The 18,882-nt window shown below is 34.1% G+C and overlaps 1 protein-coding gene across 1 annotated transcript in view; it reads left to right on the forward strand.

Moving 5' to 3' along the window:
• Positions 1-18,882, forward strand: part of LOC139496051 (E3 ubiquitin-protein ligase MIB2-like) — a 40,792-nt gene that overhangs the window by 6,381 nt on the left and 15,529 nt on the right. Inside the window, exons 2-9 of the mRNA XM_071284479.1 lie at positions 3,771-3,999; positions 5,483-5,657; positions 7,640-7,746; positions 8,469-8,666; positions 9,361-9,578; positions 10,923-11,027; positions 15,972-16,076; positions 17,856-18,027. Coding sequence (XP_071140580.1) covers positions 3,798-3,999; positions 5,483-5,657; positions 7,640-7,746; positions 8,469-8,666; positions 9,361-9,578; positions 10,923-11,027; positions 15,972-16,076; positions 17,856-18,027 — 1,282 coding nt within the window. The 5' untranslated portion in view covers positions 3,771-3,797. The remainder of the gene's footprint in view (positions 1-3,770; positions 4,000-5,482; positions 5,658-7,639; positions 7,747-8,468; positions 8,667-9,360; positions 9,579-10,922; positions 11,028-15,971; positions 16,077-17,855; positions 18,028-18,882) is intronic.

Raw genomic sequence — 18,882 nt, forward strand, 5'->3', positions numbered from 1 at the left:
GGATCCAACTGTTTGTACTCATTCAAAAGCATTTTTAAGATAGTTTCAGGTTTTATGTGAAATTAAAAAAATGTTTTCAAGAATGTAAAGCTTTCACTGCAATTTAAGAATTGTCTGCTCTTGGTCAATTCATTTTGTCATCTTACCATGTAAATAAGTACATGTATAGTAAAACAACGCTTCGTTCATATCAATAAACATACTTACACCAGCAGCTACCTTCTTTACATTCTAAAGTCAAGGGCCTTTTGAAATCCCATTTTTACAATGATATTATAGTGAGTAGATTTACAAAACTACGTAAATGAGCTACATCCAGTTAGCCAAAACATATCAATAGACTAATTACAGGATTACTCAAGTTGTAAATATGTGCTAAATTGGATATTGTATAGAAAGGTAAATACTATGAAAATAAGAGCTTAGGGCAAAGCCCCTCGCTCTATTTTTCATAGTATATACCTTTCTATACAATAACCGAGACGTAAATTTCGTATTCGGGTCATTGAACACTGCAATAAATAGACTACTTACTTTGTGTTAAATGTTTACCGTGAACATTTGTTTACAATGTACGGAGAACATTTGTTTTTACAGACATACAATACAATTTCTCACAAGTTGTGTTCTAACTTGTCAGTTGTTTTCAATGTGTTAAATGTTTGGGGCTTTTTAGTTTGCCATTTGATAAGGGACTTTCCGTTTTATAATTTGTTTGGAGTTCGGTATTTTTGTTATTTTACTTTGTTAATGTATGTTCATTTACAGACAATGGTACAAAGTATTTGGTCTATGTCAGATTTACGAACTATTGTTTTTTTTTATTTTTTTTTATTTAATGGAATAGGAATTTAGAAGTTCTACAGTTTATATTTGATCATTATTGACTTTTTTATTGTTGTATTGTTTTCGGTTGCTTGATAATTTCCTATATTCAAGAGAAACAGTTTAATGTTTACTTGTCTTGAAAAATGTTTTATCATTCCTCTTCAATGTTTTATAGAGCTCAAAAGATTTTTAACATGACAGTGGTCATTTCAGTGTGGATTGTGTAGGTCTTGAAAACTCGCATTTCAATAGAATGATGTCTTTGTAACGTATCGTTAAATCTGAATTAGTTGAATATTTATTAGGGGTTTCCACTTTTCTGTGGAAAGACCTATTGTTTTTCTTCTGATTATTTTTTTTTTCTTCCGCATAATTTTGTTCTGGCGATAAATATTTGTTTCGCAATATGTCGCTTTGATATTTGGTATATGATATCGAACAATTGATGCGCTTTTGTTTACCCTGCGTAACCGAATACTTTCTTTGTAGGAGTTATCTCCCCAAACACTGTTTTCCTTGTTACCACTTCTCCTTCGCAACCGTAAAATATTACGACAAAATTATTTTATAAAATTGCTCGTTATATCCTTCGCATGATTTGTCCTATTTTGACTGAAGCAATATGAACGCTCCATATGAGAGTTATTTCCCCTTATGCTTTAGATTTAAGTGATTGCATTTTTATCTTGTAAACCATAAGTGATAGAGACCTAGGATCTTTTGATTTGAGGTCCTTGGTAAAAAAAAAAGGAAAATTAGTTCAAGGTCAAATGTCAAGGTCATATTCTATTTTTTGAATTTTGCTTATTTTCACTTATTCCCATAAACCGTATAAGATATCAACAAATTATTTTTACTAATTTGTTAGTTGCGACATGTCGTAACACGTAAATTTTGATTGCAAGGGTACGTTGAACGTAAAAGGGAGTTTTCTTCCCTCTTGTATTTAAAAATAGGCGTTAGTGATGTAGCTCATTTTAGTGACGCACGGTGTTGGTGCCACTTAACGTTACACGACGTTCCTATAAAACGACGATTTTGACGTTGTCCCACGGAAAGTTTCAAACGTTGACCGTATATTCTACTCATGTGAAAATGCAGCTTATATTACAGATATTTCTTTATGTTTTTTTTTCAAGCCGGTGCAAATGCAAAATTCAAATGAATTAAAACAAAATTTCAAAGACATGAACAATTTTTTGGATCTAGCTACATGTATGTGTGCCACCAATCATATATGTCGGACAACTACTCTCTCTCTCTCTCTCTCTCTCTCCATTTTTATCCGTTATATGTTATGAAAGTGGAGACAGAAAGGTTTTTTACGGGTTGAGCAGCTAATTGGGACATTTTTTCTCTTTTTTATTTAAACTTCTCTGACTATCTTCCTTCTCTTACAGTTAAAAACGTGTATTACTTCATTTAACGTTAAATGTATACAATACAGTTGTAAAATTTTAAATCATTCTACTTACTATTGAATCCGCACTGGGATTTCAAAGACGCACATAAAACAAAATTGTGACAGCGGGACACCCTTGAAATGAAGTTATAGGCTATGATGAAAAATTTTGTCCTGCATTTTTTTTTAGCTGTAATCTCTGTCCTGCCTTTTTATTTTTCACTCTGTTCGGTCCTGCCTTTTTTTTTTGGTTTAACCAGACTTTCTTTTACCTAAATAGTCGTCCTGACTTTTTTTTTTGCAAGTGTCTCATCCTGCCTTTTTTTTTTACTCAAAACTCCTGTCCTGCCTATTTTTTTCAAATTTCATCCTAGACCCCCCCCCCCCCCCCCCCCAATAAAAATCAAATGGTAGCTCCCTTATTTCCTTTCGAATGATATGCATAACATGGATATTTATTGTATAGGATAAGAGCTTGAATTTGAATAACCCGCGATCTAACCCATATTTCCAAAGTGACACCAATATCGTGCGCAACGTTTATTAACCAAATATAAGTAGACCTTTTTGGTCTTCTGATTTGAGGTTCTTGGTTTATGAACTTGAAATTGATCTTAAGGTCGTAGCTTAATTTGACGTTCTAGATTTTGACCTTTGCTTTTACCTCATATGTATACATGATAAAGCCATGAGACTTTTTGCAAAAGGTATCAAACCATTTAACCTTGAAAAAAGGAAAAAAAGAAGCAACACAAAATACAGTTTGAAATTACTCCGGGGTCGTGCTGTGTTTTTTTTTCTGTCGATTCTGGTTGTTTATCATTTATTGCCATGGACTTGAATTCTATAGGATCAGTTGGAACATGAACACTTTAATTTCCTCGTCAATGCATGACAAAACTTTGATGAATGATGACACACAACGATCGAATCAGCTTGAAAGGTACCATCCACAACTATCTTTATGCATATACTATGATGGGAGATGTTGATATAAAACCAGAAACCCGTATTTTTCAATTCATTTAAAATCGATTTAATTTTTTTTGTTGATTTACAAACATTCTTCATTGTAGGTGTTTTGCCGATTTGTTAAGATTGCTTTTTATATTCTTCTCTCGGTAAGCGACAACATATAAATTATTGAGATAAATTCCGTTTGATTTAGAAATGATATTTTCCATAGTCTGTAAAGAAAGTAACATTTAGCTTTTCGATTCCAGTGTTTATTGATGTGGTCATAATTATAAATTGTTTCCAAACTATGAAATTTTAGAAATACTAAGAATTATCTACTCCAGGAATAAATAACCTTGCTGCATTTGGAAAACGTTTAACATTTAGGTCGTGAGTCCTTTCAACGTCTTTTTAAGTTTTTCTAATTTGAGCGTCATTGATTAGTTGTTTTTTTTTTTTTTTTTGGACTAAACGCACGTCTGCCGTTCAGAATTTCAATTCAGGTATCTTTGATTATATTTTTTATTATAAGCCTAATATATTTGATAAGTTTAATATAATTATTAAATTTTTGTTTTACAAGGTGCTGTTTCGGTATTTTAAAACAAGAATGTCCATTGGCTTGCGAGTAGTGCGAGGACCAGACTGGAAACAGGGTGAAAAAGATGGCGGGGAAGGACATTTGGGAACAGTTGTTTGCGTTAAGGAAAATAATTCTGTAGATGTCGTTTGGGACAATGGAAATTTGACAACGTGCAACATAGGAAAGGACGGGCGAAGGGAATTGCGAGTGGTTGATAATGCACCTGCAGGTAATAAAATATCTTTGTATGTTATAATAACGAAACTGTTTACTAGCGTAAAAGAACCGATGGCTACAGTACTGAAGTTTCCGTGTTCGATCCTGACTCGGGACGCTGGAAATTTCAGTACATCACAAGGTTGATTTTCACCCTTCTACACACTTCTCTGGTACCCAAACCGGAGTTTGTACTAGAATGGGTACTTTGGAGGCCTCGGTTGGTCAGAGTTGTTCCCTACTCTGACCTGGAAATCAATCTTCTGATATTTCTCCGGTTTGTCTGTTTCCGCCGAGTGGCCCGGTGGCTCTCTCCGAGTACTTCGTCTTCCTCTACAGACTTCCCAGTGTCCTAGCACTCCTTTTGTGTTGGGTGGGTTTGATTGTCCTTGCAAAAAATTGACGTATATATATACGTTAGTGACACATCTTAATTAATCCCGATAGGGAGTGTACATGGATTTTACTGTACTCTCTCAGCGTTAGCTCTCTAGGGGTTCTTCAGATAACGGAGCAATTTACCAGTACATGCATGTATATATTAACCCTATGTGGATTCAAAAAAGAACTTTAAAGATCTTCTGGATAATATTGGATCTCAATCTTTCTCATAGAATAATTCTATCAAAACCTTTGACTTTTCAACCCTGTATACCATTATCCCTAATGTAAAACTGAAAGTCGTTTGAACGAAATAGTTCTCAATATAAAAATGGTAGCATACGGTATGAATATTGCTTTAGGATATCATACATTATATTTTGCTTATAGTGAACAAGAAGGTAAAACATGTTACACAGAGGAACAAGTGATCAGTATGCTAGAGTTTCTTTTAATTTGAGGTAAACTTTTCAACAAATCGTCAACATTTCTATGAGAAGGACCCGTGCGCCACTCCTTTCCGACTTCTTATTTTCATATGAGTCGGAGTTCCTTCAGACACATTTAAAAACCAAGAAGGTTGATTGATTGATTGTTGGTTGCTTAAAGTCCAGTGGCAAATATTTCATGCATGTTCAGGACAAGAACAAAGGAAGGTCTTGTCATAATAGAGGCCATTCGTGATGAGGGTATTTTGGATAGGGATATACATTTTGCCTGGCAACTGGCCACCTACGAACCCCTCAATGAGTTGTTGCAAGGGTTCTTAACGTGCAAATAGCGTGGCACTCTCTTTACACGAGGCATTGTATTTAACGTCCCCATTCTGACCGGACGTGACTGCGAACTTGATACATTCCGCACAGCCACAAGGACGCCCCACTTCGGCAAGCGTTTTACTGCCGGTCGGGAGAAGACCAAGTGACCATATTTAGTTTCCCCAGGCACCCTTGGGGTAAAAACCAAGCAGACAAAAGAATCCAGATATTCAGATATATGTTCTTTTCATTTACAATCCTAACATTTGTGCTTTTGATTTTGTCATTCGACAAAGGACTTTCCATTTTGTATTTTTGTATAATATGAATGAAGAATTAATGAGAATTTTGTTATAGGGATAAAGCATTACGGAATAGCATGCAATGTATGTAAAAGACAACCCATACTAGGAACTCGATGGAAATGTGGAAAATGCAATGATGTCAATCTTTGTACCATTTGTTATTTCTCTGATAAGCACGATCTAAGTCACGAATTTGAACGATATAACAGACAAACAACAAGCAGACCGTAAGCATAATTTGTAGTTATAGTTGTTCATGATAACTAAGTGTTTATTTCTTTCCATGTCTTTTGATATTGGCTTTCAATTGTGTTGGTTTGAACGTTGATGTTACAGGTGAATCCAGAAAAAGGTGCAAGAAACATATTTAATAATTCGCCGTTTCAGAATCTAAAGAATCATGGGTAATTTCATTGTTCGTACCCTAAAATGAAAATAACGCCACGTCATTGGTTTAATTTCCATTGTTTATGACATTTTTAACCAATCAGGACGTTGTGGTGTACACTTTTGAAAATATTACCCAGGATGCATTAGATTCTGAAACGGCTAATTGATTGATTTGTGTTTGACGCTACTTACAGCACTTTTTAAATATTAAAAAGCCGGAGTGCCAGGAAAGATCATCCATTTTGTTACAGGGGAAATGAAAATCCTTGATAATCAAAATTTGCATCGAGTCAAAACGTAGTGGTTACAGGTTAATTAACTATTGAAACAAATCAGCAACCGGTGCCTTACATAACATTCATCAGGTTTTTCTTTTTTTCATTTTATCATTTACAAAAACATATACAACTTTTTGAATGTTTTTGTCACTACGATTTGTTGTTCTTGTGCCATGAATAATAAACAGCAAAAATAACTTTTATTCACATCAGATTGAATATACAAATCTAGTGAAATGCATTGAAATAAGAAAAATGGTTGCCTCTCCTGTGTTGCATATATGTCTATAATACTTCGAGTGTGATACGTTTGTTATAGAAAAGACACAATCCGTAGAGTAACACTTTCAGCCCAGCATATACATGTATAGTTCTCAAAACTCTAAATCATGACTCTTTTTGAGATGAGGTATATGTGCACATGGTACTTGTTAACCAATTCGTGTTGGTAACCGTAAAATGTATCAAGTATTGATGAGCTTGCTATAGCTCAACATACATAAGCGTTCAAGTTTATATATGTTTACACTACTGTTCAGGCTAGGGTGAATGTTAAAGTGTTAAGATGTTTAAATCCGTTGAATTTGTATGCACCCATCCTAAATCAGAAGCCTGTTGTTCAATTTATTTTAACGGCGGCAACAAACGACAACCACTGAATTGCATGCTCTTGACTTTGGACAGGCACATACACAATGTTGCAGGGTTAAACATGGGAATTGGAACAGTGGTGTAACAGTGCAACATAATAACACATTATCAAAATCAGTAATATAGGGTTATTGCATGAATATTGGGGAATATTGTCCCGAGTAGAATTTTATATTGCACGAGCTTGCGAGTGCAATATATGTTCTACGAGGGACAATATTCCCCAATATTCATGCAATAACCCTTTTATTGTATATCAATATAATATTTGAAAGTAAAAATTGGTTTAAACTAAGATTTTGTCGTTAATGACGTCATGAATTTTAAAGATTTATTGCACTAGTGCAATATTAGAATTCATTGCACGCTAACTTTTGGTTACGTTCTGTGGAAAATATTATATTGCTATACAATAAAATCATATATTGAATAATAAACAAACGAATCACTTCAAACTGTGTTACATGATTAACGTGTTGTTTCTAAATATCGGGTTATCACCAGTTGAATAACGTCTAGAGTGTTTGGACTTCGTTTTACAGGTTGTGCCTCTTACACACATACTGATCCAATAGAGTTATGAAGGAAGGACAACTGAAAAAGACACTACTTAAATTTTACCTTCACCATAACAAACTTAGACTAATTACCTATCCTCGCAGTTTTATATTTTTAAGTATCATTATAGTTTTCTGGTCTGTATTTTTTTCACACTGCGATCTATTACCGTTGTAGATTTTATCTGCTTATGTTTTATAGCAAGATACGCTAAAATGTCAAGACAACCAGTCATGCTTCTTGAGTAGTTCAATGTTTACTTTGAAGTTGTCAATTTTAGTTTGCTTGCATACTGATTTGTCATAACGTGAAATAAATTCTATTTTATACAGGGAACAAGTAAAAAAGAGGGCCATTTCTCAAAAAATGCGTGCACTCGGAATATTTCCAGGCGCGGTGGTAACACGAGGCAAGGACTGGAACTATGGCAAAGACGACGGTTAGTAGCATTTCCAAGTACAAACGTAATAAGTATATCCTAGAATGTGACCTAACAAAATAGACTTTACAGCGGTTGTGATTGATTGATTGTCGGTTGCTTTACGTCCAGTGGCAAATATTTCATGCATGTTCAGGACGAGAACAGGTTGACAATGAACACAATAGGTAGGTCTTGTAATAGAGGCAACCGGGATGATGGTCGAGGAAATTTGACTACCACTGGAAAATGAGGGTATATTGGATAGGGACAGAAATTACAACAGGCCATCTAAGAGTTGTTGCAAGGGTTCTTAACGTGAAAATACCGTGGCACTATCTTTACACGAAGAATCCGATTTAACGTCCCCATTCTGACCGGCCGTGGCCGCATACTTGATACATCCCGCACAGCCAAACAGAAACCCCACTTTGGCAAGCGTTTTACTGCCGGTAGGAAGAAGACCATGTGACCATATTTCTATTCCCCAGTCACCCTTGGGGGTACATTGGTTGTGTCTTGACATGAACAACACGACGAATGTCACATGTGGAACAGCTTTTGCGTACCCTTCCCGAGCACTTTGGAATAGTCCAGCTTTTGATGGGATTCAATGAGAATTAATAATTTTATGGGAACTTAGGCTAATGTGTTCATGAGTGCGCTGAAAAGAAAAACATACATTTATATTAGGACTATTCAAAACAAAATGAACAACCATTTAACTTATTTTATGTACAAAGGTGGTCCTGGTACAAAAGGAACAGTAACTGAACTCAAAAACTACAAAACAGATACTGGTGCACGTAATGCTGTCCATGTAAAGTGGACAAATGGAAAAACTTGTGAATATCGGGTCGGAGCAAGTGGTAAAATGGACTTAATATATGTTGAACCAGGCGTAGGGACAGACTACTACAGAGACCATCTCTACATTCCTGGTAAATAACGACACACTTTATTCGTATATATTTATATTTACGAATAGCTAACCTTCGAAAAATTACAAATTGATATTAGATCTGATTAAGTAGTTTAAGTTGTTTTGGTTTGATATTTTTCGTAATGTTTTGTTTTTGACTTTTGTAAGAGAGTACTGATGTGTTATCTGATGCAAGGGACCAGTTTTATTTTAAAATATAATCCTCTTACACACTCAATAGAGTGTTTAGTTCATCATATATTTGATTGTGTTACCGAAAGAACTATTAGTCCCTTGGGTATCATCCGATAAAGCATTTGTACAGTACATATTGATTGCTAGCAACTTTCCCCAAATTACCCGGTTAAAGAATTAAGAAAGTAAGATTCCAACGCCCTTTTGCAAAATCAAACTTGGCTGAATGTGGCTATTCTGTTGTTCCATGAAGTGATATTGTTTATACTAAAGTTTCTTGTATTTATAATTTCCTGGCTTTTCACACTTTTCTTTTAAGCATTACCGATGAAGATAAATCCAGAAAGGCGCACAACACGAATAAAGTATTATTTCTATAAACTGAGTGATACAAAATGCATGCTGGATCATGCAGTCATGGCACTTTTTTGACGGGCTTAACTGATGTTGAGTAATCTTTATAACAAAACTGTATGACAGCCAGTCAAAAGTTTGTTTATTGAATGATGTACTTGCAGATTCATCACAAAGGTTAACAAGAGAATACAGTTTTATGGGCGACAAACCAAAGCCAAAAGAAGAACTTGGTTTTTTGGAGGAAAATTTAGATGAGGCTGACAACCCAGGTCTTGATTCTGTCATACATGTGGGCGATCGTGTATGCGTATTTATTCCTTCAGAAGAACTAAAAGAAGTTCAACGCGGAAAAGGAGGATGGAGTATGCGCATGACTGAAGTTAGTATTTAAAAGTAGAACGAAAAATCATGGTAATGAATAATTGTGGTCATTACTAGTAGATCTTAGAGCCAGTACTCAAAACTACTGGAAGCTAGTTGATAGATTGATTTCTTAACATCCAGTGTAAAATATTTATGCAAGTTTAGAACAAACAAAAAAAATATTATTTACAATAAACACAACAGGGAACTTAGTCCTGTAATAGGTGTTGTACAGGACGAAGGTCTGGTAATTTGAAAATGCCATGCATTGGAAAATGAGGGACTATTGGATAGGAGCAGAAACTTTGCCTTTCAGTAGACCAACTACGAACTCCTCAAAGAGTGGGATTCTCTCTACAACTAGGCTTAAGATTAAATGTCCCCATTCTGACCAGGCGTGACTACGTATTTATGCATCCTGCACAAACAAACGGACGACCAACATTTGCAAGTTGGGTGAAGACAAAGTGGAAGGCTAGTTGAAAACTAACAAAAACTACTTAAAAATTCATGTGTCTAAGCTGAGGTTCATTCAAACTTTTATTGATAGAATTGAAATGATCTGAACCAAAGTTCTAGTTTATAGTTTCTATATAAGGTACACACATAAAAACATTCAATTCTATCCAATATTCCATTCACTAAGGACGAGAGACTAGTGTACACATGACATTCGAGTTGTGACAACTTCACTGGAGTTCATCTACATATATATATATATATATAACGTTGTTTATTATTATTTTTTTTGATAAAAAAAATATTTCTGAAAAAATTATGTGTAGGCACGTGCCTAAAGTGCCTAACGGCAGCTACGCCCCTGAATTAACTACTAATTTAAAAATATAGCAACCAAACAACACATCATCTAATAAAAACTTGGGTCATTATACAGATTTTAATGTTTGTCTGGTCACATTTGTTTAGAAAGGCTAACAATTATAACGAAATCAACGTATTGATGTGTGTTTGTTTATTTTACATTGGCAAGGTATAGGAGTAGGGTGAAAATATCAAAAAACATATTTAATCTCGTCGCATTTTTTATGCTATCCCAAGTCAGAAGCCTCTGGCCTTGTATTTGTTTAAAATTTTAGTTCATTAATATATTTTGAAGTTTAGTATGACATCCAAATTCATCATACCTTTACACATTTGTGTTTATTGGCCAGCTGAAGCCCGCCTTAGGGTGCGGGATATTTCTTGCTGTGTTGAAGACACATTGATGGCCTTCGGGTGTTTTATGCATTGGTCGGGTTGTTGTCTATTTGACATATTTTCTAATTCCATTCTGAATTGTATATAAAGTCTTACAAGTTCCAACAAAAGCAATATTGTTGTACTAAAATTTATTTTCCAGTGTATTGGAAGGATTGGTATAGTAAAACAGATAGAATCTAACGACATCATTGAAGTCCAGTACGATGGAATTTCATGGCAGTTTTATCAAGGTGCTGTTAGGAAAGTGAGTTAAGTAAATAAATTAGTAGAGAACTCCTTGAATTTATACAATTCATTTTTTAAAGTATAAATTATAGTCCAGTACTTAATGGATACGAAATGTTGTGTATATTTATGCCAAAAAGTCCTCACACACAACCATAGTGCAATTGCTTTTTTATGTTCTTCGTATCAGAGTTAAAGTCATCATCTCTTAGAGTTCAAGTTGTAAACAGCACAAATCAGACGTTCAAACTACATTGTAAGTACTAAACGACACTTACACATTAAAATACATATAAAGCATTACCATTCCTATCAAAGCACATTACATGTATAGCAAATAATCAGCAATGAAAAGCATATAATAACAAATGTAAAATGCAGACAAACGGATATTCATGCAATAACAAATAAGAACTAAAATATGTTGAAGTATGTCTATATTTAAAAAAAGGCATGCAAAAAATATAAATTATAGAGTACGAAAAAATAAAAATAAGTTGGACAACTCACTACATGTATCATTTTAAGGAGGAACACTGACACGCGCTACCTTAAATCCATAACCTAAATTTTAGATTGGAACAAAGATATGTCTTCCCTTATTTTATCGTCACGTCAGTTCCAAGCTTGGTATGCAATGGGTGCAGTACATGAATAGTTGTCTTTACCCCCACGAATATCAGCTTTGTAGTCGTTTCTGAAGGAGACGCTTCAGTTTATAATTGCTAAACTTTCATATAAATAAATTTAATTAACTATTATACATATCGCTTTTAATGTTTTACTTGGTAATTCTGAATTAGGCTATTGGTAAGTGGTACACTGTCTGACAGTAGTTAAAATGTGATCGTATTTATAATGAATAATAATGGTAAGTCTAACTAATTTTGTGAGATGTTTACCTATCTATGACTTCTGCTTACTGTCATGATATTTGTTTTGCAAATGTTAAACATATGAACATCACAGTGGTGTTGGTAACCAATGACTAAATTTCTTTTTCTCAATGTTTAAAATTGCCATCTAATTTTTAGTCTTCTTGTCAATGGTTTTTGCTTGAAACTTACACTATCGTAACAACAGCCCATGAATATGCAATGAAATATCACAGGGCCATGAAAACCCCGTGAAAATACCCCGTGACTTTTGTAAAAATTTCTAAAGGCCGTGAAAAATATATGATGTTAGAAAAAGACCGTGAAATTTCGATATCCCGTGAAAAGGCCGTGATAAATTGTCCTTTCATGCTTAATAAAAAATATATCACGGCCTTTTCACTGGTTGCTGAAACCAGTGAAAAGCCCGTGATATTTTTTCATGTATATTTTTTTTTATCCTAATTCAGATTTAAAACATCCCATGTGATTATTGTAATATGGTCTTATTATTTCCACTCACATTTTTCTAAATATCCTATAAACTTTTCATTATAAATATATGTCTGTTTAACTATTATTATACATGTTATATGCAATACTACTGTACAGGACTGACTTTTAAATGAAACCATTCGTTGTTATAATTAATGAATTTGTGCCAACAAATATTTTTTATTTAAAGAAAAGTATTTTGCTTCTCGTCTGTACATTATTATAAACAATGTAAACAGATTAATTTTAATTGGGACCGAAACATGGAAAACGAGAACTTCCGGGAATATCAGGCCGTATCCGGATTCGTATTTCTTTTCGAGTAATTGTAAAAGAGGGACGACAGATACCAAAGGGACAGTCAAACTCGTAAATCTAAAATAAACTGACAACGCCATGGCTAAAAATGAAAAAGACAAACAGACAAACAATAGTACACATGACAAAACATAGAAAACTAAAGAATAAACAACACGAACCCAAACCAAAAACTAGGGATGATCTCAGGTGCTCCGGAAGAGTAAGCAGATCCTGCTCCACATGTGGCACCCGTCGTGTTGCTTATGTGATAAAAAATTCGGTAAAAATTATAATTTGGTAGGTCATATTCATGAAAGAGAAGGGGATTGTAGTTACGACGTCAGGAACATATCCGATATCATTTGTGAAACGGTTATTCTATAACGGTCAACTTCAACATTTGGAACTCTTGGTTTAATAGCTTCCTTGTGAGCAGCAACCCTCTATCAAGAAAATCATGATAGGAAATGCAGGCGTGGGAATATCGTATCAATTGGGAGATATATACCCCGTATGCAGGTGCTGCTGGAATGTTGCTACTTAGAAATGGAAAGTTCACAATTGGAAAGCTGAAATCATCTCTTTTGTCGTAAAGTTTTGTTTTCAACCGACCCTCATTGTCAAATTCTAGATGTAAGTCAAGATATGAGGCCGACTTAACTGTATCTGTAGTATCCTTTATCTTTAGTTCGATGGAACATTTCCGCAATGTTGTAAATTTGAAAGACGGCGAAGGTCGATTAATATTTACTTTATAGATGCAAGACGAGTGACAGCAAGTTTGAGGTAAGTTGATAAGTTTTTAATATGTTATTCTTTTATGCACCATATCACCAAAGTGTAGATGACATGTGTGAGCATTTCCATTGAACTGATTTTCACTGAATTTGCAGAAACCGCACAAACATGCATGAGATATATTCACCTATTTTTAAGACTGTTGTACTTATTTCCTTTAATCATTTCGGTTAATATTTTCTAAAACTTACCGGATCCTTTAAATACGATTACGGTTTTGATTTGTTTATGTATTTGGGGAAAAAAGGGGTGGTCCTTTTCTCCAACACTGGCCACATAAAAAAAAGACATTGATGTACAGTACACTACGTAGACATAGATAATTGGAAATGATTATAAAAGCAATAATTATCTGTGGAATGGAGTTCACTCTGATAATCAGAGGTATAAACCCCTTTGAATGTGTCGGGAGCTATTTAAGACTTTCAAGTATTTTCTGACTTGGCCGTCGGGACACAGAGTTCAAAAGGTATTAATCAGAGGCGTAGCAGGGAAAGTATTTAATATGTTTACGGCAAAATGTCCTTTCTAGAGGGTTTGAGCCATATCATAAGAATAATTAGTATGGCAATGAGGTGTTAAAAAAAATTAGTACGGCGAATGTATCTGCAGTAAAAGTTGCTACGCCCCTGGCCCCCTGTAAAATAAATAGCTGTGACTCATTAAAGCCACTAGACAAGTTTGGCTTAAGCCATACATATTATCACTTCAAAGAAACATTTAAATTTTATAGTCTGTCATAAAAGTGTCTTTAGTCTTTAAAAAAATCTAAAAAAAAAAATATAAGTTGACAATACAGAACTTCGTTAACTAATGATGCCATATTGGATAGGGGCACATTTTCTGGTAAATGGTAAGGAAATATGGGAAAACCGATGCATGTTTCCAAGTGGCTGTTCTGTTTCAATGATGTGTTTTAATATTTTTCATACCATGTGCACCTCCAGTATGACAATCTGCCCCCTATTCAATATAGGGTCATTAGCCGTGAAGTCCTGTATTGCATGGAATAATATTGTAGCTGTTTAAAGTATATATATGTACATAAATGCCAAACATTAATTTGAATATATAAATAGTTTTTTTTTATATACATGTATAAAATATGTAATGTTTCTTTATTTATTCTAGGAATGAAGAGCAAAAGAATATAGTAGTCTTTATATAAAATAGTTCAGGAATTCAGTTGGAAAGAAGAGCTTTTCAGTTAAAAGTATTTCCTGGGAATTAATAAGAACTTCTATAAATGTTTTTTCTGGAATATTTATTCAAAAGGGCAGTGAAGTGAAGGATTACATTAGACAAATATTGATGAAGTGGTAAAATCAGACCCAAGAGATGTACAGCATTTATACAATACATGTTACAGCTGACTTCAGCTACTTAATCACACTGACATTTGTGTGCTGTTATGTTTTCTTTACATAATTACTAAAGTTCTATTAAAATTAATATTTTTATTCTTTGTCACAATTATTACTAAAAAAAATACAGCATTTTAATATGGTTTTTCATAGTCTCACTTAAGCTTGCATTGTACTTAAATAATGTGTCTGTAGATATTTACACTAGTTTTTCAGGCATTTCACTTCACTTGATTGAAACAGCATTTATTTTTTTTGTTAAATTATAGCCTGAAAAATACATTTAACATTTGACAGGAGTTTTCACAATCAGTGAATGGCTGTTTATCACAATAGTACATGTACATTTCACGGTCTTTTCACAATGGGCACATAATTTATCACGACTTTTTCACTGTGTACATTTTTTGTTTTTCAAAGGGTTTTGACGGTCTCTTTACCCAAGTTTTCAGTTGGCACCGCTTCACGGCCTTTTCACGACAAATCTAGGCATACGATACTACATTTTCCGGTCTTTTCACAATGGGCACATAATGCATTATCACGACTTTTTCACGGTGTACAATTTTTGTTCACAGGGTTTCTACGGTCTTTTCGCCCAAGTTTTCAGGTGGCATCTCTTCACGGCCTTTTCACAATTTTTTCACAGCCTTTTCACGACAGTCATTCCACGGCATTATCACGGATTAGTTTCATGGCCCACCGTAAATTAACCGTGAAAAGCACTGTGAAAATCACACGCATTTTTACGGACATTTCGATGGCCAATCTACGGGGCATTGCTCCAGTAGTGTTATAAGGGTTGGTCTTCACTTGTTTTGACAGTAACTAAATAATGTAATGGTATTATAACAGTGTTTATATTTGAATATGATTAATGACAACGTATTGTCATTTGAATAATTATATAATCAGCAACTTGACACAAAGTATCATTCAAGAACATATTAAAAGTATATATCCTAACGTAGACACGTTCTTAAAAGACTAACTGGCTTTTTGAGGTCATATATGCAAATTACAGCGTTAATGAAGAGGAAAATGAATATATATATAATAAAAAATATGCATCACAGTATGTACATACATGAAGAGGAAAACACAAGTTTAATGAAATAAATGTATTTAAAGGTTTATAATGTCAAGCAAGGTGACACAGTTAAGATACTACCAGGTGAAAAAGTCGTTGAATTGTTGCAGAGAGGTCACGGTGGATGGGAAGATGCCATGAAAAAGGTATATCATGAAATATTTCTCACCATTAGTGAGTTTATTTATATGTATGTATTTCCATAAGTTGGAAATTCATTTGACCTGTTGATATATTCATCAGTGGCGTTTCAAAGGTTGAATATCAATTTGGTATGTTCTGCCTATTTCTTACAGAACGCAAATAATCTCTTCAGCTTTAAAACTCTGTTTTATGTATGTATATGGTCTACAATAATAATGGAACTACAGGTCAGTGATCTCTGTTTTAGCTCCAGGACTACACGTTTTATTAGTACGATGCTCTTGAATTTAAAAAAATATTCATATTTTGATTTGCTTTGTCTTGAGGAGATAAGATGTAGATTGAATATCTGTCAGAGTCGTATCTTTTCTTGACTCGGCGTAATTTGGGATTTAAAGACACTTGTCATCAATTGTGGTTTATTCTAAAAGTCTTTTTATCTAAATTGATGTCCATTAACTAACGGAAGAATTATTCATTCATTCCTATGTTTTACTTAAGACTGATGAGTAGATATAATGATAATTTTAAACCTTAAAAATAAACAAGACAGAAAGATGGCATAACATAACTCCATTACAACAGAGTTCACATTAATGTTAAAATGACTTTATTTGTGTTTGTGATTCGGACGCAAGTGTTACAAGTATAGTGCTGATTACCCTTGTAAGTATTTTTAAATTAAATTGTACTGTATCAAAAAAGTGTAAACAAAAACTGTATGTACTGTCAACGGAAACATTTTTTGTAAGCGTATTTGTTCGCATCCCTTTGTAAATTTTACAGACACCTTCAAGAGTTTGTTGACCGTTATGAAATATCCGTTTCACAGATATTATCGGATATGTTCCTTATGTCGGAACTACAGTCCCGTTCCCTTTTCACGAATATGACCTACCGAATTAGACTATTTACCGGTTTTGTAAGATCATGAGCAACAAGACGGGTACACATGAGGAGCAGGATCTGCTTACCCTTCCGGAGCACCTGAGATACCCCCCCCCCCCCCCAGTTTTTGGTTGGGTTCGTGTTGCTTAGTCTTTAGTTTTCTATATTGTGTCTTGTGTACTATCATTTATATATAAGACGATGTGGTATGAGTGCCAATGATACAACTCTCCATCCAAGTCACAATTTGTAAACGTAACCCATTATAGGTCAAAGTACGATCTTCAACACAGAGCCTTGGCTTACACCGAACCTGTTTTTTTCTTTCTTTTGAGCCATGTCTATTTCAGTTTATAATCGATCTATGAGTTTGGATGACCCCCTGGTATTTTCGCCACTCTTTTAGATATCTTTGTATGTTTATTTGAAATTTTATTGAGTTGTGTTGTATATTTCTGATGTGAATTTACTCAGTGTTGGATCCCAATTATTGTCATATTTGTTTGTTTGTGTTGCTTATCCAATCGTGTCATTTGTATAACGACAACTGTCATGCAACCGGGAGGTTAAGCTAGCTGTAAAGCAGGTCTAAGCCTATCCAAGGCAGGAATATATTAGTTGTTTTCCATTCTTTCCGTCCTTTGTTTGAAAGAGTCTAGCATTTGATTTTGTCAGTTACAATGAACTTACCTTTTGCAAATCACCTTTGGAGTTCGATATTTGTATTATACTCTTTTGCGAATGTTTTTTTTTTATAGTTTTGTAGATTTTTGTTTCATTGCATTTTTCTTCATATACAAGAATTCGAACAACAATTCTATATAGTTAGTCAAATAATTAGTATCATTACGAAAAATAGAAACGACAATGAATACAAATTAACATTGTTATAGGCATGTGGGAAAATAGGAAAAGTTGAGAACATAGACAGCGATGGTGACGTTGTTGTACAGTTTGGACAGCAAGTTTGGGTCTATAGTCCTGCCTGTCTTATTCCTGCACCAGGTCAAGAGGTCCATACTCTGGAATTGGTACAGACCCAAATGGAACCAAAAGCGAGAGAAGGTTTTCATAAAATCATTAAATAATGCAACAGTTGTTTGTCGATTTTCAAATCAAAGTTACAAACACAAACATTTAGGGAATCGTATCAACTCACAAAGGAACAAGCCAAGACTGGATGCGTCGACAGCGTTAACGTCTCTTGCTAAGCATCCATTTACCTCCATTTGAATACACATTTAATCAAGAATTCCCAATCAGCAATGGGACAAAATCCACAAATGCAGATTATAAGACTTCTCATATATTAAGATTTAATACTGCTGATGATTTGAGACACATAAGAATGTTTCAGTTACATTTATCGTAAGACCAAATATATGTGTTTCCTATAACATCTTTGTAAAAAATAGGGTAGATGGGTATGGATTTTTTTTAATTTTACAATTGTGTTTACATCGAGTCTATTGGAAATGGGAGAGATTTCTTATTTTAACAGTGCTTATTGAAAAATGACAAAGAAAACTTTAAGGTAGGCTATTTCTAAGCTTAAACTATAGGTTAGGTAGGGAAATAGGAAACTTACATATTTTTTTTGGCCTTAAAATGACCGTAAAACATGTCGATTTTTGTCGTTCTTTTCATAATTCTTTTGATTGTTTTTTGTGTGAACAACACATCCCTGCTGATGAACGTAGTGTGAGGTTAAAATGCACGAGATAAACGTATCTACTGATATATTATTCGATAAAGGGTATGTGTCTATGTTGAAATTGGAACTTGTAGATTGGTAAGTTGAAATCATCATGGAATAAAGTCCATGACTAAACAGTTTACAGGAAAAACAATTTATTTCTAACAGTTTGATACTGTAAGACTATATTATGTGGTTAGCGCTATACAAATAAGGTTACTTTG

This window comes from Mytilus edulis, chromosome 11 (assembly GCF_963676685.1).
Source record: "Mytilus edulis chromosome 11, xbMytEdul2.2, whole genome shotgun sequence".
NCBI lineage: Eukaryota > Metazoa > Mollusca > Bivalvia > Mytilida > Mytilidae > Mytilus > Mytilus edulis.